We start from the raw sequence: 27,394 nt of genomic DNA, 5'->3' as shown, positions 1-27,394 counted from the left end.
GTGTGTGTACAACACCAAAACATTGTAGGTTGTATTTTGAGCTGCTAAGTCTAAATGTCTGGAGGTTAGAAAGGAGTCTGATTGGTAGTGAACTAGGATTACCCTGCAGGCAGTGGAACGTTGATGAATGATTTTATATTGGGGAATGACATAGTCTGATTTGTCCTTAAAAGGCCACTCTGGACTTTGTAAAAGGAATTTGTGTTTTTTATTGACTAGTTTTAAGGAATATGGAATAATTTAGCTTTAAGGTTGCCAGTCCTGGATCAAACTAAGTTTTATTTTCCTCTTATTTGTGTGACTTCCTGGAGTGTGAAGATTGTGATGCCAATGCTTGTTTATTACAGGATGAACTATATGGATATATATGACTTACTGGTTAGATGGTCATTAGTTACCCCCTGACCTAAGATTCTGGTTTTATCATCAGTTTTGATTTAAAAGTGAGTGACAGAAGCCTTTGTAATTAGAGCATGGTAATGTGAAATGTCACTTTGTAGTGGGTAAATTTTAATTTAGTTTCAGAATGCTCATGATTCATGCTACAGTAGTATTTCAAAAGTTACTTTCTAAAAATCATCATGCTAATGAAATTGTTTGTCCTTTCAGGACATGTGAGCTTATATATCTGACACAGCCCAGCAGTGTGTAAGTAGTTTAAAGCATGTTACTTTTCATTAAACACTTTTTATTTTCTGAACTAATCTCAGACGTACTGATTCAACGAGGCTTACTTTGGGTGATTAAATCCTTTATACTTATAAATCATGAGGTGATAAAATCCTGTTTAGATTGCTCTAAAGATACGTGCTTTATATTGCAAAGAAGAGCTAATTAGCTCGGAATTGATTCGGTGTTCTCTGTCACTATTCTGGGAAAAATGTAGTTCATTCATTAAATACTTAATGAGGATCTGCCACAAGGATTATATTAGCTATGCTCTGCATATTTTTATATAAGAACAGATACATTCTAAATTAGGGGATTGGAGAGAAAGACTCTGCTTAAGAACACTCCTTCCAGAGGATTCAGGCTTGATTTCCAGCACCTGCATGGTAGCTCACAGCTGTCTGTATCTCCAGTTCCATGACATCTGATGAGCTCTTCTGGCCTCTGCAAGCACCTGTCACACAAGTGGTGCACAGACACATACATACAACATGCACACATAAACATACACATAAACATACACACACACCATCTCAATTACAAATCCTAAATTATTTTGAAAATGCCTACCACTAGCTAGAACAGTACGTCCATGTTCTTTTCTGGACACCTCAAATAGTCCTGGCCATTTTCTGCCTCATTAATGCAGTAGAATTGAAATGCTTGTTAGAATGCACATTTATCGATTTATATAAACATGTTAATTCTAATGAATGACCATTTTATGGAAGAATTCTCAAGGTGAAATGTTCATAAACCAGAGCCACCTGAATTCTTTTTTTTCTTTTTTGCTTACATTGTTCATCTTAAATAGAAAACAAAGAACAAACAAGTATAAAAGTAATTAGAAACAAAGTAGCTTGAGCTTTATATAATTTAGATTAGAATAAATATTTTGTAGGCACACCAAATGAACTGAGAGAAGTTGAGTTCAGGTGTAAATTGTGCTTTTAAAGAGGGCTGCCATTCATTATGTGTGTCTTTAACTCATGTCTACAACTTAAAAGTAAAGCTGAAAACTTTGTCCATGTCTAATTTTTTTATTGCTTTGTATTTGTTTGCCAGGATATCTACTGAAATAAATTCTATGTTGGTGCTAAAAATTTCTTGGATCACTTTTTTGCTAGCTAAAGGTAAATGAACATGTTATTACATGCTGATTATAAAGTATGATTAGTAAGTTGTTCATTTGGAATAGTGTAAGTTTTTTCAATTAATATATCCTACTGTATTCTCTGCATGGTTTATTAAGTGTAAACCATTTTTATAATTATGCTAACAAAGACATCATTAGAAATGTTTCATTTCCTACCTTTTCTTCCTTCTTTCCTTCCCCCCTTCTTTTCTATTTTCTTTACATTTTCCTTTTTAGCAGTGCTGGGGATGAAAGTTACAGCCTAGTGAATTTTAAATTTTTAAAATTGATTTTATTTAAATTTTACAAAAGAAAAGTTATAAGTAGAAATAATAAGTATTTAGCTACTTTACGTGATATTTCTTTGAAATAAAATATTTCCTGTTATAATCTTTATTTTTCTTTTGTGGCCTTTTATTTTGGTAATGTTATTACAATGAGATGGGAAAATTATAGTCATTAAATGCTAGTACCTATACCAAATTCAGGGTGAATGCTTGTGTTTTTCTTCTTCTGACTTGGACAAAGTAAAATTTGATGGGAGACAAGTAAAATACGAATAAACCATGATGAGCAGTCAACAGATATGAGAATTCAGTATACTGTGCTGATGGAAAACAGCCTGCATCCCTTCTGTCTTAGTCAGTGGTGCTGGAGAGGAGCTGAGAGTTCTGTATCTGGATTCACAGGCAGCAGGAAGAGACAGTGAGACACTGGACCTAACTTGAACATCCGAAACCTTAAAGCCTACCCACCCCATGTGACACACTTCCTCTGCACCTCCAGGCATGCTGCTCGTGTTGAGTGTGGAGGCCATGTTCATTCAAATCATCACACCATCTCAGTGCCATTAGAGGGAAGGTTTCTTCTATCCAGGTACTAGCCAGGCCTGACCCTGCTTAGCAGCTGAGATAGATGAAACCGGGCATGTTCAGGGTGGTATGGCCATAGAGAGAATAGGGACTCGTACAGCAGTGTGCATTAATCTGCCTTGAAAACCATAATAATGTCTCTTGGCACATCCTCCTCCCGCTCCCCACTTTCTAATTAATGCATTCTACTGTCTTCATTTTACTATCAAAGACTTAGCATCTAGTCATCTGTAATTATAGTTACCTCAAGCCTTTAGTCTCAGTTCTATATTTAAATGCCTTCTATGCCCATTTATTACTTCAGTATAGTTTCTCATTTCTGAGTCCTTGATTTTGACCCATTTCTTAGTTAGCTAGATTGTATCATCAAGGATTTAAAATTATTTTATACATTTTTTTTACATATCGTATGTGCTTGTACATGTACACCTCTGGCTTGGTGACAAGCACTTTTGCCTGCTGAGCCATCTCTCCAGCCCATCACATTTAAAACACTAGCCCTTTGATGTCATATTCCGTATGTTTGACGTGTTAATGGAGAATGTCCACAGAATTTGTTCTTGAAAGATAACTTGACTGTGTATCCTGTTCTTGAGTCATTTTACCCCTCAAGGCAATATTTTCTAGTATTGAATGTTGATTTTGTGAAATCTGAGGCTCGCTTAATTTCCTCCTGTCATTAAGTTACTGAATACCAAACGGGTTCTTTTTTAAACTTGAGATTTAGGTCTGAAGGTGTGGCTCAGTAATTAAAGCACTTGCAGGAGAACCCTGGTTTTATTCCACATGGCAGCTCCCAATCTCTGTTACACCACTCCCAGTGCATTTGTTACCCTCCTCTGGCCTTCCTGCCACCAGGCATATAGGCAGGCGAATGCTCATATGCAGAAAATAAATTTAAGTAAATGAAACTTAAGTTTGAGGTTTAATACCTTTACTAGGATATCTGTTATTTAAATCATTCTGTATTCATTTGTGTTACAACACTTTCTTTTAAACTAGGCCTTCTGCTCTTCTTTCTGAGACAACTTGATGTTATTTTATTCTGTTAGGTTTTCTTTGAACATTTTATCAGTTTGTTCTCCATGTTTCTCTTATTTTATTTTTTTTCTTTTGGGCAATGCTGGGAATTGAGCCCAAAGCTTCATGAATGCTAGGCAAATGTTCAACCACTGAGCTGCATCCCCAACTTTGTGTTATGTGTAGGTTTTTTATTTCTGCTGTCTTTTGTTTCCATCTAAATTCTTTTGGTAATGGTGTTATTTGTACCTAGTTCTTTCTTAGCTCATCTGACTCCGTGTTTTTATGTAAATTGAGACCAGTCAGCTTTTCTGTTTGCTTGTTCATTTGTTTTAAGGCGAGTTCTTGACTTGTGGCCCAGACTGCCTTTGACGTAGTGATCTTCCTGCCTGGCATCCCAAACACTGGACTTCACCAGAATGTAGGATGACGCTTATTTGTTTGTTTGTTTGTTTTAAAGGTATTTTCTTCCTATTAGGTTCTCTGCTTTTTCCCCTTTTGTGAGTTTACTTTTTCCTTTGTGAATGCCTTTTTCCTTCATATATGGGATATGAGTGGGTAATGCTTTCTTTGAGGTAGTTTGAGAGACCCTCCCTTTATTCCCTTTATACTTAATGTGCAGTGAGTTTGTATTCCCCAGAGAATTACAGTGTGCTGTAAATGGGCGTTATGCTACTTTTAGTCAGAAAGTGAGGACGAGAGTAGAGAATTTATCTGAATTCTGTACTTTGCCCTTTTCCCAATCAGCGCAGTATACTGGAATATCTGTGCTGGGCAGCTAGCCATCATGGTTTACTTCCCTTTTCTGTAATGGTTACTTCTCCCTCCAAGCCAGAAAATGAGAAGTGAGCGTGCTGCTGGAGAGTTGTTCCGGATTTGGTATTGCTGCTGCTAGCACTTGGCTAATGTGTTTACCTTTCAGAGTGTTGTTAGAGCGGAGAGGCTGTTCATCTGACTTGGCCGTGCTCCTCTTACTTGGATGTGCCTGATAGCAAACTTCACCTGTTTCTTCACCACCATTAACTTTCAGTTAGCGTACAAATTAAAGAGTTTCCTAGTGACATTTTTGTATCATACATTTCTGCTTTGTGGTTTACACCCCCTGTAATATTTCTTCACTGAATTCATTGCAAACATACTTTTGTACCATACCATGTAGACTTAAAACACCCACTTGATACAAGGTTATTCATTGTCTCACACATTTTGGGAGTTTCAGTATTTGTTGTTGTTATTACTGGCTTAGCAGATAGTCCAAAGGTAGAAAGTGAATCAGCTCAAGCTTCTCCTTTATATAAAAAATACTTATTTACTTTTATCTGTGCATATGAGTGTTTTACTTGCATATATGTATATGTACCACATGTATTCCTCGTACCTCTGGAGACCAGAGAGGGCATTGATTTCCTTAATGAGAATTAGAGACACTTGTGAGCTAGCTACCATGTGGGTGCTGGGAGCCTCACCTGGGCCCTCTGCAAGTGCAACGAGTGCTATCAACCATGAGCAATCTCTCTGGCTCCTACAGCTTTCTTAAAAGTAATAGAGCTATAAGCAAATAGGCACTTGCTGGATTTGATTGTAATTTACATTATGTATAGGTACCTATTACATGTATTTATTTCTATAAGCCTTGTAGTTGTATGTTATATATGTTACATAAACTTATTGTTTTAAGTTATATATGTATGTAATGTGTGTTACATAAACTCTTAGGATATTATGTTAAATAATCATTTCAACCTGACCTTATAATTATGCTCTGTTTGGGTTTTTTGTTTGTTTGTTTTTTGAGACAGGATTTCTCTGTGTTGCCCTGGCTGACCTGGAACTTGCTCTGTAGACCAGGCTGGCCTTGCCTCACAGAGATCCCCTGCCTCTGTCTTCCAAGTGCTAGGATTAAAGGTATGCACCATCACCTCCTGGATTTTATTTCTTTTTTTCCTTTGGGTTTTCAAAACAGAATTTTTCTGTGTAACAGCCCTGGCTGTCCTGGAATTCACTCTGTAGACCAGGTTGGCCTCTGTAGATCAGGTCTGCCTCTGCTTCCCTAATGCTGGGATTAAAGGCGTGCACCACCACTGCCCAGCAATTTTGTTATTTCTTAATGGTTTTCATTAGTGTAATATTTGTAGGGGGTTAAATTGAACATATGAGATACTTTATATAAACATTTAGAGTGAAAGATTAGCATGCATCATGCTTCAGCATTGTTTCTGAGAGTAATGAGCTTTGTAGGTCACACCAAAATAGGAAGCAGATTTTATAAAAGGTAATGCCAGATGATTTTAATAAGAATTAATTCTTATAATCCCCAGTTTTAAAGCTCTCATTTATGTCTTGAATCTCATCTTTTTAATTTGGTTTTGCAACAAAGAGAAAAGTTTTCATCATGGCTCTAGTGATTAGCAAATTAATGAGCATATGGATATACCATTACATTTTTCTCTGACTTAAAGGCACTACTCACTAACTTTTTTTAAAAATGGGAATCTTGAAGCCACTGAAATGCCTTTACACATAAAGGCATGAACCGCCAACCTGGAACCTGAGTTTGGTCACTGGGACCCACATAGTAAAAGAAGAGAACCAGTTCATGCAGGTTGTCCTCTGATTGACACACGTATTTTAAGGTACATGTACACACACACTTTGCTCACAAACGTGCATATACATGCATGTACACACACACAGGTAAGTAAATAATAGTTAAATATAAGTTTTAAATATTTAACTGTGGATCTTTTTTGTTTTTAGGAGAAGTATTACAAATGGAAGATGATCTGGTAATCTCGTTTCAGTTAATGTTGTGTGTAGTTGACTATTTTATTAAGTTCTCACCTCCTGCACTACTCAGAGAACCATACAGTAAGTATTCTAAACAATGCAGTGCTCTTCTCTCTCTTCATGAGTGACTTACTGAATGTCTTATAGGTCCGATGCAGTCCTAAAACTGAGAGGATGATAAAACATTAGTCAGGAACGGGCTCTGCCTTTTTCTCTTAGCTTTGCTTTACTGTGACAATACCTGATGTGATCAACTTGTTGGGGTGTGATCGACTTATTTTTAGCTCACAGTTTTGGAGTTTCCAGTCCACAGGCGATTTGACACCTTTGCTTTGAGCCTGTAGTGAGGCCACATCGTGGCAGGTGCACACAATGGAGTAAAACTGTTCTCCTTCTACTGGAGTTGAGAAAGAGAGTAGGGAGAGGATGGATGCACTGCAGGAACCCTCGGACTGGTTAGACTCTGCCGATAGCTGCAAGCTGGGGACTGAGACTAACACGTGGGCCTGAACATCTCCAGATTCAAATCAGCAACCTTCAAGAGTATAAGCTATAGAAAAGAAGATAAAACGTTGAGCAAATAATCAAGAATGTATGTAGTAGGAAGTGCTCTAGTTTAATCAAAACAAAAATTGGGAGGAGTTTTAGAGATATGAACATTTTTACATGGCCAGTGAGATGTTCCAGCCTAACAACCTGAGTCCAATGCCCAGAGTTAATGGTGGAAAGAGAGAATTGGTTCCTGAAAGTTGTCCCTGACCTCCAGAGGTGTGTCCTGCTTCCCCTACGTGCTCATGCATGTGTGCACACATATACACCCACACAATAATAATCATAATCATAAAATTAAAATAAGGGCTAGAAAGATATCTTAGTGGTTAAGAATGCATATTGCTCTTGTAGAGGACCTGAGTTCAGTTCCCAGAACCATGTTGGGTGGCTCTCAACCTCCTGTAACTTCAGCTACAGGAAGATGCAGTGCCCTCTTCTGGACTTTCTGGGTACTATACTCACTTAAATATACCCCTCACACCACACACACACACACATACACACACATACATGCACGCACGCATACACACATAATTAAAAATATAATTTAAAAATTAAAAAGCAAGTTTTTATAGTAGCAATGGAGGGCTAATCAACAACATAGAAAAGTGTTATTTGAAATGAGTTTGAGGAGTAGGTAAGGTTGGGGAAATGTTTCTTTTGAAGAAGCAGGGGAGATTTGTAGTAAAGTAGAACAAAAGATGGAGATTTGATCCATAACTTTTGGGAAGGGGGACATTCTATGGTAGCAATTTAAGTTTTTAATTAGTATTGGATATTGTATGCTATATAACTGATTTTTTTAATATGAGCAGTAAGTGATACTGTTTCAGTGGGTAATGAGAAGGAAGGGAAATGTATTTAAATAAAAGTAGCTGTTGATAAATAGATAGCATTAAGCAAAATAAGTGTAGATTAAGTATTTCTTAGACCAGAGATGTTTCTTTTGGTCGCCTCAAAAATAGGACTTTGAAATCACCTTTTTTACAGTAGAAAATGTAAGCATAGCTAAGGACAGGCTGATCCCTAGCTCATGAAATGATAAAAGTACTAGTAGTGATAAAACATAGCAGATCATAATTTCAAGACTAAACTTCATGCTGAAGAGGCTGAAATAGTGAAGACTAATTCATCTTTGTGAACAATGACTTCTTGGGGAAATGAAGTCTGGATGAGAGTTTTGACAATGTATTAAACCTATGTTGGTGGAAGAGGCAGAAAACTTAAACTAGTGTAATTACATACAAAACAGGAGAAATTTTAAACTCTACAATAAATAGTAAATATACTTCAAAAGTCCCCATCCTTTAAATGTTTCTTTTGCCTGCCTTTTTCTCCCTTGTTTATATCAATGTTGAAACTTTAAAAGTTGGTATATAGCTGGGTGTCATAAATGCATGGTTTTTTAAATCCCAGCCCTGGAAGACAGAAGTAGGCCAATCTCTGTGAGTTCCAGACAAGGTGGTCTACATAGCTTGTTTCAGGACAGCCAGAGCTACAGGGTGCGATTCTGTCTGCAAAATAAAATTAAATAAAAAGTTGGTGTATTGTGTTACTTTATTTAGATTGATGTCTTTGTTCTTTAGATAATTGAAATCTGTACTTCATTGTTACAGAGAAACCAGCATGATAAACTGAATTGACCAAGTACAGTTAATTTTTAATTAGCTTTTGTGATAGGGTTTTCAGATACAGTGATGTGGTTTGTCTCCATGTACTATGACCTGGCTTCAGAAGATAATTTATGACCTGTCTGTAGCCTCATATCCCACAGGTTCCCACAGCTTGTGGGTGGTTTCAACCTGGTATCTTTATCTGCAAAAGAGAAAGACTTTTTAAAATAGTACTATTATGACATCTAAAAACTGTTAGTTACTGTTTAATGCCATCAAATACTTTGTAAGTGTTCAGATTTCCAGTTAGTGTATATATTCAATAGAAGTTTCTTTTCTGTAGGCTGACTGAATCAGAATGTACATGAAATCTCTACTTTGTGATTGGTTAATTTTTTTTTTTTGATTTTTCGAGACAGGGTTTCTCCGTAGTTTTTGGTTCCTGTCCTGGAACTAGCTCTTCTATACCAGGCTGGCCTCAAACTCACAGAGATCCACCTGCCTCTGCCCCCCGAGTGCTGGGATTAAAGGCGTGCGCCACCACCGCCTGGCTTAAATTTATTTATTTATTTAGAGGCAGGCCCTCATTATGTAGCCCATGCTCTCCTGAAGCTTGCTATGTTGACCGTGCTGGCCTCAAACTCACAGAGATCTTGCCCTTGTGAGGAAAGGCATGCTTCGATCACTATGCCTAGCTTGTTATACTTCTAAAACTTGCTCCTCTAGGTTGTGGATGTAGTTCAGTGGTAGAGCATAGAAGGCCCTGGTTCTAATCTGTAGCACAAAACAGTATTCTGCTTCTTTCTTCTCCCTCTCTCATGCTTTATTTTTTAATACTTAATATTAATTTAATATTAAAATAAATATTTAATATTTAAATAATTAGAGTACAGGATTTGTACTTATCATGTGTACAACATATGTTTTGCCAACACCTATGCTTATGTACCACTTATGTGTCTGATGCCTGTCGGCCAGAAGAGGGCATCCTATCCCCTGAAACTGAATAGATAGTTGTGAGCCACAATGTGAATACTAGGAATTTAACCTGAGTCCTCTGGAAGAGCAGCCAGTGTTCTTACCCACTGAGTTATCTCCTTAGCCCCTTACACTACAACCTTAAATACTTTATAATTGCTAATACTTAAAAGGTTTATACTATGTTTATAAATGAAACCCATAAATATTTGCTTATTCATTTAAGGATCTAAAAATAAAGAAAATGTTTATACTTACTTAGTATTTGTTTGTGGGGTAGTAGGATTCCGTGTGGGGCTGTGTGCAGAAGTTGAAGAAAATTTGCATGAGTCAGTTCTTTCCTTCTCCTGTAGGGGTTCCAGGGATTGAACCAGGTTGTCAGCCTTGGCAGCTAGTGCCTTTGCCCACTGAGTCATCTCATCAGCCCAGGAAATATTTTTGTTCATGTATTCTGAGTAGAATATACTTATAAGTAATTTATAAATTATTTGTTTATCATACTTTCTCCGGGTTTATGGGATGTAGCATTTTGGGTATAGCATTTGTAGAAAAAGAAAAATGTGAGTTGCTAAAACTAATAACAGTGTGTGTGTGTGTGTGTGTGTGTGTGTGTGTGTATATATATCATGTATATATGTATATATATGTATATATGTATATATATCACAGCAGGCATTCAGAAACAGGCTACGGCTCAGTGATGGAGCATTTGTGTAACATTCACAGAGACCCTGGATTTGATTGCCTGTACAACAAAACAAAGGGGGGAACCAATAGATTTTAATTAATAAGCTAAAATTGTTAATTATGTTGTGAGCCATAATAAGTGGATTAAAATTCTACAAGGATTATTCCTAATGTTGTCTTAGTTATAATTAGAATGTGTCAAATTTTGTTTTACAATTTATTTAATTTTAAGTAATTATTTTGGAGATAGCGTCTCATGTGACCTAGGCTGGCCTTGAACTCACTACTTAGACAAGGATGGTATTGAACTTTGAATCTCCCTTTGCCTCCTAAATGCTGGGATTACAGGTGTGTACCAGCATTCCTGGTATATGTGGTGATAGGAATTGAACCCAGGGTTTCATGCTTTTCTAGGCAAGTACTCTACCAACTCAGCTACATCCCCAGACTAGTTTCATTAACTCTTTTCAATATGGAATGTACAATTGTTCTTACCTAATTTACCATTTTTACAGAAACAGCTGTAATACCCATTAATGGTTCACCTCGAACACCCAGAAGAGGTCAGAACAGGAGTGCCCGGATAGCAAAACAACTAGAAAATGATACAAGAATTATTGAAGTTCTCTGTAAAGAGCATGAATGTAATATAGATGAGGTAATTTCTCCTACACTTTGTTTAAAACAGTTGAGTAGATACATATGTGAAGTCTTCTTGCCAATATATACTTTTTGTTATGAGCATGCTTTTATTTTTAGTTTTTAGTTAGGACCATTTCTATTTTTTTTTATTTTTATTTTTCGAGTCAGGGTTTCTCCGTAGTTTTTGGTTCCTGTCCTGGAACTAGTTGTCGTAGACCAGGCTGGCCTCGAACTCACAGAGATCCGCCTGCCTCTGCCTCCCGAGTGCTGGGATTAAAGGCGTGTGCCACCACCGCCGGGCGACCATTTCTATTTTATAAGAACAAAATATTTGCAAAAAATTAATTTTCATACTTCCTTACTTAGCTTTTAAAGGTAATGTCTCCCTTCTGGAATTACTGGATATATATCATGAAGACAATAGTTTTCAAATGTGTTTCTCCTTCTAGACCATCGAATTTACTAATATCCCTAGTGTTTAAAACACCTTACCAAGAGACCTCAGAGTTTCACTTCAGTGTGAGTGATCTAACATTCAGTTTCTATTTAGCCTTTAACGACTGAGCCATCCCTCCAGGCCATTAGAGAGAACTTCTGCACACAGAGTAATTACTTTCTTCAAGAGTCTAGGTTTTGGAACCGAAAGGATTCTTACAAATAATGCACCCCACTTCCTTATAGTAATGAGTGATATGTTTCCAGAGACCGGTTACTCATCACTCACTGAGCCTTTGGTAAAGTTTAGGTCATCTGGGTCTCTGTTCATTCAACAGATTGTCTCTTTCACAGTTTGGTTATTGAAATTTTGCCTACAATTCATCAGATATGTGAAATACTATATCTTTGAAATTCTGACAACTCGGGGAAACAGTGAGGATAGCTGTTTCCAAGATTGAATTAAAGAAGTATTAGAACTATTACCAAGATATCTAGGCTTTACCCTGTGGCTCTTATTAATGTCATGAATCTGTATGTATTAACTTCATATATAAGCCTAAATGCTTGCTTTTCACGTTTCTAGACCACGAGCTCCCCACACAAATATACTGGCAGGGGTAGCTGAAATAGTGCTGTCTCCTTTCTGTGTTTGGTCATAAGGGAGTAAATAGTAGTCAGTGTGCTGTTCTAATTCCCTGGATTTTTATAACATGAGTAGTTACATTTTATTTTGAGGATTAGAATAAATACGTTTTTAATCTTAAGGAATTTGTTCTTAGAATTTAGAGTGTTTAGTTATGATACAAGTATAGCTAATAAAAACTTCAGTATTTTAATTGACACATGACTAAAAATAGCATTTATGGCTGTATAACTATTGGTTAATTATACTAATTGATTAACTACTAAATATCCCAGGTAAGTGTGAACTAGTTAGAAAATAAATATACTATTTGTTAGAAAAATCACTAAATGTAGACTACATGTTTGGAAAAGAAAGTAAGTAAAAGAAAAGCAATTGGTTAAAAATTCTATATTACATTGCACTTACAGAGCAACCAGTAATCTGTTTTCCAAGTGCCACTTTAAAATATTGCCTTCAGTGGCTCCTTATGCCACACACCCCATTTCATTAGCAGTTTTCCACTTAAACTCTGTTTTATGGCCAGAAATCTATATTAAAAAGTAAATAATTGAAACAGTTATAAATATGGTAAGTTTGAATGTACTGTAAATGTCAGTGTAGTGGCATTTCACTTGTATTTTAATAAGTAAAACTTATTAAAATCTGAGGATCAGAAAAGTAAATCAGCCACACTGGCCAGCCTTACAGATCATGCAGCTATACACCTTTAATCCCAGTAGCCACACTAGCTTGCCATAGAAACCAGATGAGAGTGGTGCACACCTTTAATCCCAGCCCTAGAGAGGAATATAAAATGGGAGGAGACAGCACTCAGCTCAGTCTCATTATGAGATTCCTGGAGGCAGGATTGCCATTTTGGGTTGAGGTCAAGGTAAAAGCCATTGGCTGGCTGCTTTGCTTTTCGGGTCTTTGGGTTGGACCCCAGTTTCTTTTAAGTTTTTATTAATCATGATGAGTTTTTATTAATCATGCTTTATGTCAGTTAACACTATTAGTATGGATAGTTACTGAGACTGGATTTTATTTTGTTTTAAATTTTAATCTCTTAATATTGTAATCTTAGATGTATATATATTTGAATGTTATATTTTTCAGGTGAAAAATGTTTATTTCAAAAATTTTATCCCTTTTATGAATTCACTTGGAATTGTATCATCTAATGGACTTCCAGAGGTAATTTGAAATACAATTCAATTAAAATTAGTATGGTTTGTTTGAGACTTTGGTGAAGGAGGATAATTGTTTAATTGTCAGTTGTTTATTTCCCAAAGTAAATTTAACTGAGTAGAATTGTAAAGTCAACAAAGTTTTTTGTTTGTTGTTGTTTACTTGTTTTGTTTGGTTTGTTTTTTTGAGGCAGGGTTTCTTTTCTCTGTGTAGTCCTAGATGTCCTGAAATTCACTCTGTAGACCAGCTGGCCTCAAGTTTATGTAATCCACCAGCCTCTGCCTCTGTCCAGATTGCTGGGATTAAAGGTGTGTGCCACTATGACCCAACAAGGTTTTTTTTTAAAAACATAGATTCGAAAGTATAAGCAAACATAATTTATCAAAAGGCATAGAATTAGAAAACTAGGCTACTGGTTCTCTATTTGGATTGTTAACTAGTTCTTAATTTAAGAATTCACTTAGAGCCGGGCGGTGGTGGCACACGGCTTTAATCCCAGCACTTGGGAGGCAGAGGCAGGTGGATCTCTGTGAGTTCGAGGCCAGCCTGGTCTAGAAGAGCTAGTTCCAGGACAGGAACCAAAAAAAGCTATGGAGAAACCCTGTCTCGAAAAAAAAAAAAAAAAGAATTCACTTAGTATTTATTTTGTGTTCAGTGTGTCAAGTGTTGTGCTGGATAATGTGGGTCCAGAGATTAACTTTCAGTCACTATCCTAAGGAGCTAGTGAGAGAGGCAAACTAGGAAATAGAACACTGCAGGAGAGCCAGGCACAGTGGCACATGCCTGCAATCTAGTACCCAGAGCACAGGAGGATCTTGAGTTTAAGTCTGAGGCCAGCCTGTTCTTGTTCTCTCTCTCTCTCTCTCTCTCTCTCTCTCTCTCTCTCTCTCTCTCCCTCCCTCCCTCCCTCCCTCCCTCCCTCCCTCCCTCCTCTCTCTCTCTCTCTCTCTCTCTCTCTCTCTCTCTCTGTGCAATAAAAAACAAAGAGTTGATTCTTTGAAAAGATAAATGAAGTTGGAAAACCTTGAGCCAAATGAATCAGAAGAAAGAACCAGTTTAATAAAATTAGAGATTGAAAAGGAAACATAATGGCGGACACCAACAAAAATCAGAGGATCATTAGAGCACCTTTGAAAACTATTATTCCAATAAATTGGAAAGTCTAGAAGAACTGGACAAATTTCAAGACATTCATAACTTAGAAAATTAAACCAAGAGCATATAAGCAGATCTACTACAAACAATGATATTGAGATGGCAATAAGTCTCTCCACTGGAAAAGCTCAGGTCCATTGCCAATATCACCAATGCTCCTCACACTGTCCCATGACTCAGGGAGGGAAGGACTGCCACCAAGATACCAAGACAAAACGAGAATCCATAGCTTCTTCAACAAGGGATCCTGGGAAAGCTACATAGAGAAGAATGAAATTAGACTCCTGGTTTTCATCCCATAAAATCAATTAAACTATATCAAAGTTTATAATGGATGATTAGAAACTGAAACTTCTACAGAAAAACATAGGTAGAATACTTTAAGGTAGAGTATGATTTTTTTCAGGAAAAGAGAAAGACTCTGATAGCTCAGGAATTTAATGAGACTAAAATGTTCTGTATAGCAAATGAAACTCTTGAGTTAAGAGACAGCCTATGGAATGAGAGGAAATCTTTGGAAGATATAATATTTTATGTATCTAATATATAGATTACTCGTGGGAATATAATTAGTCTAGTCTTGATGCAGCCATTAAGGAGGTCCTGAAAAAACTAAAAAATACAACTTCTATATGACCTACCTGTATCCCTTCTGGATATATGCCCCAAAGACTCTGTGCCAGCATACTGTAAAGATCCCTGTATATTTATGCTTATTGCTGCTCTATCTACAATAACTAAGTCATAGAATTGGTCTAGATGTCCATCAATAGGTAAATGGTTTTAAACGTTGACTACATGGTAAACCAAGGCAGGTGAGGTTGGTTACTAGTTAGGCTAAGCAAGCAGTTTGAATACACAGTAGGCTAGCATTCTTAATTTGTAAGTGACCTTAAGGTATATTGTTTATCTTGGCTATGAGATCCAACAAAAGTTCCAGTCTCTTAGAATATAAAAGATAGTTTCAGAATATTTCATTACCACACACAAAGACAAAGAAGAACAATACTGTGTGGATGGAAGTTTCTGTACCATCCAGTCCCACAGCCATTCAGTCCCAAAGAAACACACAGAGTAATATAACAATTATAAACTGTTTGGCCTATTAGCTCAGGCTTATTATTAACTAAGTCTTACAACTTGAATTAACCTATAATTCTTGTCTGTATTAGCCATATGGCTTGGTACCTTTTATCAGTAAGGCATTCTTATCTTGCTTCCTCTGCTTCTGGCTGATGACTGACTCTGCCTTTTCTTGTCCCAGAATTCTCTTAGTTTAGTTGCTCCACCTATACATCCTGCCTGGTTACTGGCCAATCAGCGTTTTTTTTATTAAACCAATATGAGTGACAAATCTTTATAGTGTACAAGAACATTATCCCACAGCATTTCTCCTTTTTTTCCCTCAAAACAAGACCCTGAATCTAATCTTATTTGTTTTGCTTTTTTTCCTGGCTGTTATTCATAACAACTTGTAACCTACACTCTAAACAAAGACAAGTGTCCATAATCTATTTCTCTTTCTTTTCTCTCCCAAGCCTATGAATATTTTTAAACACACTGTAAACTGTTTAGATGGGTTTTTTTTTCTTTTTTTACCTCTGAATCTGTCTTTACTGTATACCTTTATCTTTTTCTGACCACATTAGTCTTTAATCTGCTAAGCAACATGACTAGGATTAAAGCCACGGTTTTGGCAGATAGATCTGCCCCATTCCTTGGCCCCACTTCCTGAGAGTCTAGCCTAGACTAGACTAGGTGGAGATACTGACCTAGCCACATTTTTTACCACAACTCTGAATAGTTTCTAGATTCATGCCACCACCAAGAAGCAAGCTGCTGGCTGCTCATAAACCCCACTTAAGTATTCGGTGACAGAGCCTCTGAAAAGAGCTGTGAGGGTTTTGCTGCTAATGCTGAGCTTCTCTTATAGGAGCCAGGCCTCTGCTTGTTTCTAGCAAACAGAGCGCACTCAAGACAATGCTGGTACCAAGAAGCTGTGCTTGATTTTGTTCTTTTCTGTCTAGAATACTCTTTTAAAAAGCTTTCTTAGGCTTTATGTGGAAATTCTTGCCTAACATTTGGGTACTATATATGTAGACAGAAGTTTCTGTCCCACCTGGCCCCGCAGCCATTCAGTCCCAAAGAAACAGAAGCTTATAACAACTATAAACTGTTTGGCCTGTTATCTCAAGGTTATTATTAACTATCTCTTACAACTCAAATTAACCCTATAATTCTTGTCTATGTTAACCACGTGGATTGGTACTTTTTATCAGTGAGACCTGGTCTTTTAGTAATCTTATTCCTACTTTAGGCATCAGAAACCATGCTGTTCTGACATCTAACATCTAAATGTTAACATTTAGGATAATCCCCCACTCCTTTATAAAGGGTTAGTTTCAATGAATACCTTAAGAGCAACTTCACATTTTCAGTATTGCACATATAATTGCCAGTCAGATGGTTGCTAGTTTGTGTTTCTCTAAGGTAGGGCAGGAGTGGTCACTAATCTTAGCTATGCATTAATAACCATCCTGCCAAATTTAACTATGTAGGGAAACATACAATTTGCATTTTTGGGTTTCTTCTACCATTCTTTTTATAATGCAGTTTTTAGTTCCCTCAAGGTTAAACATTGTCTTTGAAAGTCACAGAAAGGGCTAGGGAGTGTTGCTCAGTGGTAGAGTGCCTGCTTAACCATGTAAAATGTCCTGGGTTCTATCTATAGTACTGGAACAACAAACCAAACTAGGTAGAAAACACTTCAGGAGTGTTTTCTTGATTTAATGGTAGAATGTGTGTGTGCAAGACTCTTGATTTTAATGTAGTGACATTTCATTTGTATTTTAATAAATAAAGCTTGCCAGAAGATCAGAGAGTTAAAGAGCCACACTGATCAGACTTACAGACAAGGCAGTGGTGACACATACCTTTAATCCCAGGAGACATGCTAGTTTGTCGTAGAAATCAGGTGGTAGTGGTACATGCCTTTATTTCCAGCACTAGAGAGGAATGGTATACCTGAGGAGACAACTCTCAAACACAGTCTCATTCTGAGGTTTCTGAGGTAGGATCTTCATTTTAGACTGAGGTAGGGGTAAGAGCCAGTGACTGACTATTTCGCTTTTTCTTCAGGTTGAACCTCATTTTTTCTCCCTGGGTTTTTATTAATTGTGCTACATTCTTCCCTAACACCAGAACAAAAAAATCATAGCTGACTATTGAACACTAGATTTTAAATCATAGTTATAATAAGAGATTAGAACCAATACATTGTAGTTTCTAGCATTTGAAAAGGTATGATAGAAAGTAAATTGTAAAACTGTGTTTATTAGGTGTTTTCTGTTGTCATGACAAAACATCATGACCAAGGAAATTTATAAAAGAAATGTTTCATTTGGGGCTCACAGTTGCAGAGGGTTAGAGCCCATGGCCATCTTTGTGGAAAGCATGACACCAGATAGGCAGGTAGGCATGGCACCAGAACAGAAGCTGGAAGCATGTATTTGGATCCAGAAAAAGGAAGCCGAGAGAGCTAGCTGGAAATAGTGTGGCTTTTAAAACCTCGGAGCCCACTCACAGTAACACACTTCACACCTCCTAATCCTTCCCAATAGTTTACCAACAGGAAGGCAAAAATTAAATTATATGATCTTATAGAGGCCACTCTCATTCAAACCATGACATTAGGATACTTAATTGGGCTAATTCTCTTGCCAAAGGTACTAAACTAAAAAGAGGCAGAGTGGGGCTGGAGAGATGGCTCAGAAGTTAAGAGCATTGCCTGCTCTTCCAAAGGTCCTGAGTTCAATTCCCAGCAACCACATGGTGGCTCACAACCATCTGTAATGGGGTCTGGTGCCCTCTTCTGGCCTGCAGGCATACACACAGACAGAATATTGTATACATAAGAAATAAATATTAAAAAAAAAGAGGCAGAGTGAACCAGAGGGTTTAAAAAAGATTGTTTAAAATTTATAATTGAGAGTATTTATTGTGTTTAGAGAATTGCCTTATCTTATATTGAGAATGCAGTAGAAGATAAAAAGTGAAGGATATGTGGCATGCTTGAAGAATCAGCAGTTAACTAATTATGAATGAGACTGGGGATTCCAAATTGAAAACCCTGAAATGTGTTACTTTTTTTAAAAGCACTGATATGACCACAAATGAAAAGTTCTACTCAGGACACAAAAGTATTTTAAAAGGTTATATAAAATTACCTTCATGATATGCATATAATATGCCAGTATTAAAAAACCTCTAAAATATCAAATACTTTTGGTTCTAAACATGTTAATTAGGAAATGTTCAACCTGTGATGACTATTAGTGTGGTCAGCACTGTATTGTGGCATTTGATGGTCCTTGTCTAACTACTTTAAATTCTAATAAGTGCAGTATATACATAAAATAGTAAAAATATTGAAGTTGAAGTTTAATGTATAATAATCTCTCTCTCTCTCTCTCTCTCTCTCTCTCTCTCTCTCTCTCTCTCTCTCTCTCTCTCTCTCTCTCTTTTTCAGTTTTTCAAGACAGGGTTTCTCTGTAACTTTGGTTCCTGTTCTGGAACTAGCTCTGTAGACCAGGCTGGCCTCGAACACACAGAGTTCTTCCTGCTTCTCCCTCTTGAGTGCTGGGCTTAAAAGACATTCGCTACTACCACCCAGCCTTAGTGTGTAATATTCTTTTTTTTTTTTTGCCTGTGTGCATGGCTGAGGCCACACTTTCCTTGTGCTGTTTTATTTATTTTTTTAATTTATTTATTTATGAAAGATTTCTACCTCCTCCCCACTACCTCCTCCCATTTCCCTCCCCCTCCCCCGATCAAGTCCCCCTCCCTCATCAGCTCGAAGAGCAATCAGGGTTCCCTGACGTGTGGGAAGTCCAAGGACCACCCACCTTAGACAGGTCTTATTTTGGATGTGAACTCGGTGTTTTAAAATTAAATGTGCATTGTACAAAAGTTCTGTAGTGAAATCTACTTGTGTATCCTAAGAGAGATAACACTAGAAGAATAATTGCCAATTTCTTTCTTTTGAGGTTGAAAGTCTTTCTAAGCGCTACGAAGAGCTTTATCTTAAAAACAAAGATTTAGATGCAAGACTATTTTTGGATCATGATAAAACACTTCAGACTGATCCTATAGACAGGTATTGCAATGATATGTTTTTATATATTAACATGCTTTTAATATGAATTGTATATAGATTAATAATTACTCAGATGTTATATAGACTTTTACTAACCTAGAGATCTTTTAACAATATTTTATAATAGATTATTCTCAAATGTCTTTATGTAGTGCAATGGCAGTGCTCTAAGCATACAATTTAGTAACTGATAGAGATTTAGTGTGAATTATGTACTATAAGTTTCCTCTGTTTCTTTCCTTTCCTTTTTGGTTATTTAGGTATTTTTTTAAATGTGTACCAAAAGAAAATGATTTAATTAATTAGTTTATTCAAGTAGTGTCTTTTTCATTCCATCCTTTTTATCAATTGTTGGCCATGTTGATTTTAAAAAATTTTTAAGAAGAATATTCTCTTGACTTATTAAGTAAGATTCTTAAGATAGGGAATGGCTGAGAGTATTATTGTTTTGACTGGTCATATGTAAAGTTAATTTGGCTCTTTTTAAAGAATATTTACTGTGCAATGAAAACAATATGATTAAGAAATTAAACATAGTAAAATGCCTTTAGTTTTATCTAACTAGAAGTGAAATCTTTGGATAGCATAGTGCACTGAAAATTGTGAGCTGCACTGTTTTAAGATCCCACACAGCTCGGCTGTTAAGACCACCAGCCAGAAAACACCTTCCACTGTCCAGACTGTAATAGTCAGTGTATGGTGTACCACTTTGCTACAAACCTGTGGAAAGAGACCCATGCTTAAGAATGATGGTGAAAAAAAATATTCAAGCAAGACTTTATTCCGTATCACTTATGTTTTTGAGAACGTGTGGATGATGCCCTGAATAGCAGGATTTCTTAATTACTGCTATTTATTACTGATCAATAACTGCTTTTTTGACCCATAACACAAATTGTAAATTTCGGTATGAGTTACTTTACTTATCATTTAGTTTTGAAACAGAGAGGACGCCACGAAAAAACAACCCTGATGAAGAGGCCAACATGGCTACGCCACACACTCCAGTTAGGTATGCATTTTCCTCATTTCAGCTTTCATTGTAATTGTTTATTAAGTGCTGTATACGTGCTTCAGACTAGTTTGACTTGGTATTTGCACAACAAGTAAATATTTTATGACTTGCTTAGATTACAACTATTACTTGTTTATATTTATATATAAGGAACATAACCCAAAATATATGTTCCTTCTCAGAAAGAAAAAGCATCAGCATTTGATGTTGCATAACCTAGAGTTATTTTTATGTCCCTTTGTGACTCATATCCCACTCAAGAATCTGTTCCAGGTCTAGCTGTATGCTCCAGAGCATTTCTCGAGTCTGTGTGCTTTCCTCTATTTCTGCCTACTCTCTCTACTTTTGTGCAAGACAGTGTTCTTTCTCTTGAATTTGGGCAGTAACTATCTGATAATACCCTTCATTTCTTACAGTTGTAGCCTTCTCTACCAATAAATTTATTCTCCACAGAGTCCCCAAATAATATTCTATGAATGTAAATCAAATCTTGTGTGGACGGCTGCTTAAAGCCTCTGGTTACTTCTAGTTGCCTTTGGTTTCTGTTGCCTTGCCAACCTCATTTTGTTCTTGGTTACTCTGTATTGGCCACATACTGGTCTTCTTTTAGTTTTTGAACTATTAGTGCTTTTGTACTTGAAATATTTCATACTTGACATTCTCTATTGAAATTCTTTCTATGGACTGCTAACTATTCCTTTATGTTCATAATATAAGTATAAATTCATTTACATATTTATGTGTTTTTCACTAATATCAATAATAGCCTTTAAGTTGCTTTCCATATGGTCATGGCTTTTCTGTTCACGATTTCTATAATTAAGACCCAGCATGGTGGTACATTGTAAGTAAGCAGTGATACATTTCAAATGACGATATTTATGTAAACAGACTCATTTCCACACCAGCAGAGCTGATGAAGTAACAGGGATGATATGAAATTGTATTTCAACTGAATTTTACTAAGAGGTAGTAGTAGTATAAGAAAAGGCACTGAGATGTGGCACAGCATAATGTGTATGGGAACTATTAGCTGCTCTGTATTGGTTGTAAAATGAGGGAATGGAGCAGCAGGATTAGAAAACAGGTATTAGTATGCCATCCTCAGCATGCTGTACCTGGTGCGTGATGTGGCCTGTGTTTTAAATCAGTGATAAATACAAGTAAGGATAAAAATAGATTTGATTTCTCAGATAAGAAGTTATTTTTTCCAGGTTGTTTTCCTGGGGATCAAATCCAAGGCTTTGTACATGCTAGACAATACTCTATCATTGAGCTACATCAATCTGGCCCAGACTTTATTTTTATAACTTTTCATATCAGTGGTTTATGGGAGAAGACTGAGTACAGAACAGGCTAGGAATAGAGCTGTCGGTATATCTTAGTGCTTACACCAGGGTGCAAATTAGAATAACCTGAGGGACTCTCTTCATTCTACGTGCTCTGCCTTTTATTCTTAGTGAAAATCTCTGGACTGACCTATTGGAGTAGTTCAAAGAGACATTCCAAAAACTGAAGCAAATGAATAATGGTGGTAATGAAGGAACAGTAACAGGTTTGATAAATATGATGGATTCATTTTTAGTTTATCAGTCTTACAGCATTTATGTAGATGTCTGGTAAGCAGCAAGATGTAAAAGCAAGGAGTTATCAGGGCAGGGCGAATTAAAAACATAAAAGTACACGCATCTGCCCAAAGAACAGGCGGTAAGGATTGACCTGTGAGGAAGCTGTCATGGGAACTGGATAGAAGTTAGGCTACAATGACCTGGTATGGCTGGGGAGGCTAGAGTATAAAGTCAAGAATCTGAGGGAAGGTACTATGATCAAAAACGAACAAGTGTTTGAGACCATTGCTTCAAAGAAGTCTGCAGTCTTTTGTTTTTAACAGTTAGTCACTTGTGGCATTGTTTATTTATAGTAGCTATAGAAAATACAGTGTGTGAAAGTTGTGAAGTGTCAAGAAGCGTAGTGATACCACTAGAGAAGCCCAGCCAGGCTTGTGCAAGACTTCCTGCTACTACAAGACTGGAACACTTATCTTTGTTATATATAACACTCAAATGTATGTGTGCTTGCAAAGCTATAGAATTATGGAGGTCCTGAGAGACTGGGCAAGTTTGGTGCTTTAGCAAAAGTGACTTAAAATTACTCGGGGCTTTATTCTTCTTCCTTGAAGATCTCTTTAAAGGCTCTTTCGATTCTTGATTTGAGTTTCTGAATATCTTGCTGTCTTTATTTGAAAGTGTATAATATTTAAAGACGAGCTTAGTGGTCCTTTCTTCTAATCTCCAAATTTGGAGGGAGACTGAGTCAAGAGGGTTGTTGCAGGTTTGAGGCTAACTTATACTATAGAGTGAGACCCTCCATATTGTGGAGAGTGGGGTATTGACACTTAATTGTTATATGGTCTTGGAAGAATAGCATTTTGATGCCGGTTACCTATTCATATAACATGAAAACTAAGGTATATTTTCTTGAAAATTCATTAGTTAAAAGAATAATTCTCTATCAATAGTATTGATACTTAATTTTATTAGTAAGTTTATCAGTTCTATAATTATTAATAATACTTTTATGAAAGTTAAGTAAATTATTTTAAGCTGCAACATGGTAAGTGGTTTTTATTTTATTTAAATAAGGTCTTATTTTAGGGAACTTCAAGATAAGTTGAATACACAGTGTGTTAAAAGATGTGCTTAAGTGATAGTTGTATTTCATTTTTTCTTCAAAATTTTTCCTTTGTTGCTTAATGCTTCTTCTTGTGCTTTATTCTTTAGGACTGTTATGAATACTATCCAACAGTTAATGGTGGTTTTAAATTCTGCAAGTGATCAGCCATCAGAAAATCTGATTTCCTATTTCAATGTAAGTGCTTTGTACAATCACTTTTTTGGATATCTTGAAAGAAATTTGAAATTAGAAGCTAAAGTACTAAGTATATTTTAAAACATGTCTTCCATCTATGTACTTATTTAGTATCTTATCTGTTGCTTTTTGAACCTCCTAGATTTGATGATTATTTTATTTAAATATTGTTAGTTTTAGTTTTTCTTATGTTTACTATTTTCCTTACAACTTAGACATTCACCTCTGGGACATTTTCTTTTTTCAGTCTTTCTTTCTCCCTTTCTCTCTTTTTCTTTTTTTTCTCTCTCTCTGACTACTGCTCAGTATGATGCTTTTATTTTTATATTAATTTTAAGGTTATCATACAAACAATGGGTTCCATTATTCATACATAAACCCCACTCTACATTGTAATTTATCTACCTTCTCGAGTCCCCTTGCTACCCCTTCCCCTTAGTCTCCCCACACTTCTGCTTTCACATTGCGTATTTTCCATTGTCTCTCCACCTGTTTCCCCTTCTCTTAAGGTTTCTTCCTTTTCCATCATGGTCTCCTTTCTCCTTTCATGCCACCCTCCCTCCAGTTTCAATCTAGATTCTACTTATGAGTGAGCAAAGTACACTAATAGGTCTCCTGAGGCTAGCTTGGTTTGCTTGATATAATGATCTCCAGTTGCATCCATTTCCTGACAAATACAATTTCTTTTTTAGAGGTAAATGAAATTCCATTGTGTCTGTGATAGACATCCGTGTTGGGTTCATTTCCTAGCACTTGCAAATAGTGCAGCAGTGAACATGGAGCAAGTGTTTCCTCAGGGTGTGTACCCAAGAGTAGGATAGCTGGCTCTTAGGATGATTCTAGTTTCAGTGTTTCTGACAAGAAACTTGACATGGAGGGTCTCACATCGTTTTTAGGTTGTCTGGTTTTTGTTTTGTCTTTTTCAGAATCTTCCGTCCTGACTTCTCTAGTGGCCATATCAGTTTACATTGCCACCAGGACCCTCACCAGCATTTGCTGTTTCCTTTTGATAACCATTCTGTCTAAAATGAGATGGAATCTCAAAGCAGCCTTAATTTGCATTTCTTATTTTGCTAAGGATCTTGGATACTTTCTATAATATTTATTGCATATTTGTATTTCTTTTGAGAACCATCTGTTTATTAGCCAAATGATTAGATTATTTAGTTTGGGGTGCTTGCTTTTATGGTTCTTTGTGTATTGTAGCTATTAATTGCATGTTGCTAATTTGGTTGGCAAACGTTTTTCTCATTCTACAGGCTTTCATTACTCTGCTAATTGTTTCCTTTCCTGGGTAGTGCTTATTTATTCATGTAACCCCAACTGTCAATTCTTGGGATTATTTTCATGTTATTAGAATAACCTTTTCTTAAATAACAAGTTGACATGTTGGAACAGCTTTTTCTTAGGTCCTCAGACTGCCAAGTATATTCCCAGCCATAATGGAAGGTCAGTTGGACTTGTGTCTGCTTGTCTTCCTATGGCTTATTCTAGTGTTGAGTCTGTATTGGATAAGTATTCCATGCCTGCTTCTCCTGTCTCCACTTGAGAGCTTCCCTTTGTGCATACCAGAGGCTTATGATCACATTTAGTTTTGCAGTGTGTCACCCTCCCCAAACTCATTTTTCAGATGCTCCGGGATGCCTAAATCATTGTGAGTATAGGGATAACTGCATGCAGCAGAATTGAGATCTGTAGAGAACAGGTGGAGAACCTGTCTTTGTACTTTGAAAACCTCCCAAGTGTTAATCAGCCGATAGCAATTAGACGGTTATCGTTTCAGACTTCTCATATTATAATGAGCGAATGGCAAATCGATGGCTCCATGGTTAATTCACCCACTGACCTTAGGCCCAGGACTTTCTAACTCTCGGGCCATTCTCAGCCCATGAGGTGTGTTTCCAGCTACTGAGGGCTAAATGTTTTAACTCATGCACTTTACTGTATGAGTTGAGCCTTCTGCCATTTGCCTTTTGACTTGTCAAGTTCTGGACCCCTTTTCCCCAAAGTTATCCCTTGGGATTGTCTTCCCCCGGTTTTGGCAGGTTAAAAAGTCAGGTTCCCTGACTCATGGTTGTTTCCTACTTTCAGACACAAGGAGTTCAGTTTTAGATATCATGGTCCATCTCACCATGGTCATTGTTTTTGGAGTCCTACTGAATAACAAAATAGGTTTCCTCTCCAGTTCCCATATGTCAGCTACGAGAGTCCCTGTTTGGTCAAAACCCTCACCTAGGTTTGAGGCTGTGGGCTTGTTCTCAGAGGACTCCATTCTCTTTTAATTTTTGGATGAGGCTTTGCTTCCCCTTCCCCTCCCAGTCAGGGAGCCAAAAGTAGGAGCTGCTTTTGACATGGCTTTCTTCTTTCCGGTGTCTATCACTACTTTTGTGATTTCCGAAGCTTTTCTCTTTATCTCTTTGGAGTAGAGGATTGGTTTTCTTATTCATATTCTTGCACTGTCTTACACAGGACAGTTTCCAGTCCACCCTTTTATCTAGGAGTTTTTTTTCTTTAGATATATTCTCTAGCAATTTCTTCTTTTAAAATTATTTCTTTTAATTTTGAGATTCCGATAAAAGTAAGTTATTTCCTCTTCCCTTTTCTCCCTCCAAACCTTCCCACAGCAATTTCTTTCAACAAGTAAGAAAATTAGTTAGTTTGGGGTTACTCATATGTGGTTTGAGGTGTGTGTGATTTGTGTGTATTTGTGTATGTATATGAAATAGATAGATATTATAGATGGAAAGACTGATAAATCTTTTGTTTATAGCTTTAATTTGTTTAAAACAGCTGTTCTCAACCTTTAGATCACAACCCCTTTGGGGGTTATAAATCAGATGTTCTGCATATCAAATATTTGCATTATAATTCATAACAGTAGCAGAATTATGGTTATGAAGTAGCAATGCAATAATTTTATGCTTGGGGGTCACCACAACATGAGGAACTGTTAAAGGGTCACAGTATTAGGATGGCTGAGAACTACTGGTTTAAAACTTTATAGAACAGTGTACCTTTCATTACATTGAAAAATTTTGGTTTGAACATACAATGGATTTCTATGTTGGCTGGTTATATTCTATATTGTCAATTATTTTGTTTTCGTGAAAGTGTTTACTTGCTTCTACAAACAAACAACAGATCAAAGTCATTTACTGTGAAAGAGAAAAATGTCAACTCTGGTCAAATAATATCCTCAGCATTTATTTCTGTTTATATTTCTTCAAGAATTGCACAGTGAATCCAAAGGAAAATATCCTGAAAAGAGTAAAGGATGTTGGGCACATATTTAAAGAGAAGTTTGCTAACGCCGTGGGGCAGGGGTGTGCGGACATTGGAGTACAGGTAACCTGAGTGAACATCTGCTAGTGCCACAGTGTAGAAATCATGTGTTTATTCAGCCTGTGCTGTGGGCTGTGGAGTATTTGTGGAGAGTATAAGAGAATGGCAGGTGGCATATGGCCCAGTTGCTGTGCTTGCTGCTACTGATGGGAAACTGTAGGTGAAATCCCTCCTCAGCCCAGTATACAAAACAAAAACGAATATGCTAATTATAGCAATTTAAAAATTAAGAGAAAAATCTATGATTCCATGAGTGGGATTACATTATACTACCACTTGTCAGTGTTAATATTGAGCAATACTATTTAAGAAATAAACTAATATATGGTAAGACTATATGGATTGAGTTACAGCCTGGGTGGTACATTGCTCTGCAATTTATGAGTTGTGTAGTCTTGAACATGTTGTTTAAGTTCTCTGATGCTGCTTCTGGATCTGAATTGCTTATGTGCCATTAGGGTAATATGTAAAAATAAGTCCAATACTGTAAGTACTGTACATATTTGTAACTGGAGGTTCTCTCCCACTGCTTAAAATAGTATTGGCATAGTTCTCTGTGGAGCGACACTGGCTGAAATGGTGCAGAGGAACACCATTAGTTAGTACACATACTAGCCTGGTTCATTTTTCAGGATCGCTAACCACTGGTTTAT

At 36.7% G+C, this 27,394-nt stretch overlaps 1 protein-coding gene across 4 annotated transcripts in view; it reads left to right on the top strand.

Annotated features, from left to right (window-relative positions):
• Rb1 (RB transcriptional corepressor 1) overlaps positions 1 to 27,394 on the top strand; it is a 126,757-nt gene that overhangs the window by 35,494 nt on the left and 63,869 nt on the right. For 3 of the 4 annotated variants that reach the window (XM_075948988.1, XM_075948989.1, XM_075948990.1), the window contains 9 exons: positions 610 to 648; positions 1,735 to 1,802; positions 6,454 to 6,564; positions 10,829 to 10,971; positions 13,135 to 13,212; positions 19,407 to 19,516; positions 20,451 to 20,528; positions 23,312 to 23,399; positions 26,628 to 26,744. In XM_075948988.1, the coding sequence (XP_075805103.1) occupies positions 610 to 648; positions 1,735 to 1,802; positions 6,454 to 6,564; positions 10,829 to 10,971; positions 13,135 to 13,212; positions 19,407 to 19,516; positions 20,451 to 20,528; positions 23,312 to 23,399; positions 26,628 to 26,744 (832 nt within the window). Of the gene's footprint in view, positions 1 to 609; positions 649 to 1,734; positions 1,803 to 6,453; positions 6,565 to 10,828; positions 10,972 to 13,134; positions 13,213 to 19,406; positions 19,517 to 20,450; positions 20,529 to 23,311; positions 23,400 to 26,627; positions 26,745 to 27,394 lie in introns of those variants that run through there. The other variant, XM_075948991.1, reaches the window with a different exon arrangement.

This window comes from Microtus pennsylvanicus, chromosome 15 (genome assembly GCF_037038515.1).
Source record: "Microtus pennsylvanicus isolate mMicPen1 chromosome 15, mMicPen1.hap1, whole genome shotgun sequence".
In the NCBI taxonomy this organism is placed as follows: Eukaryota; Metazoa; Chordata; class Mammalia; order Rodentia; family Cricetidae; genus Microtus; species Microtus pennsylvanicus.
This window is presented reverse-complemented; position numbering and strand designations above follow the sequence as displayed.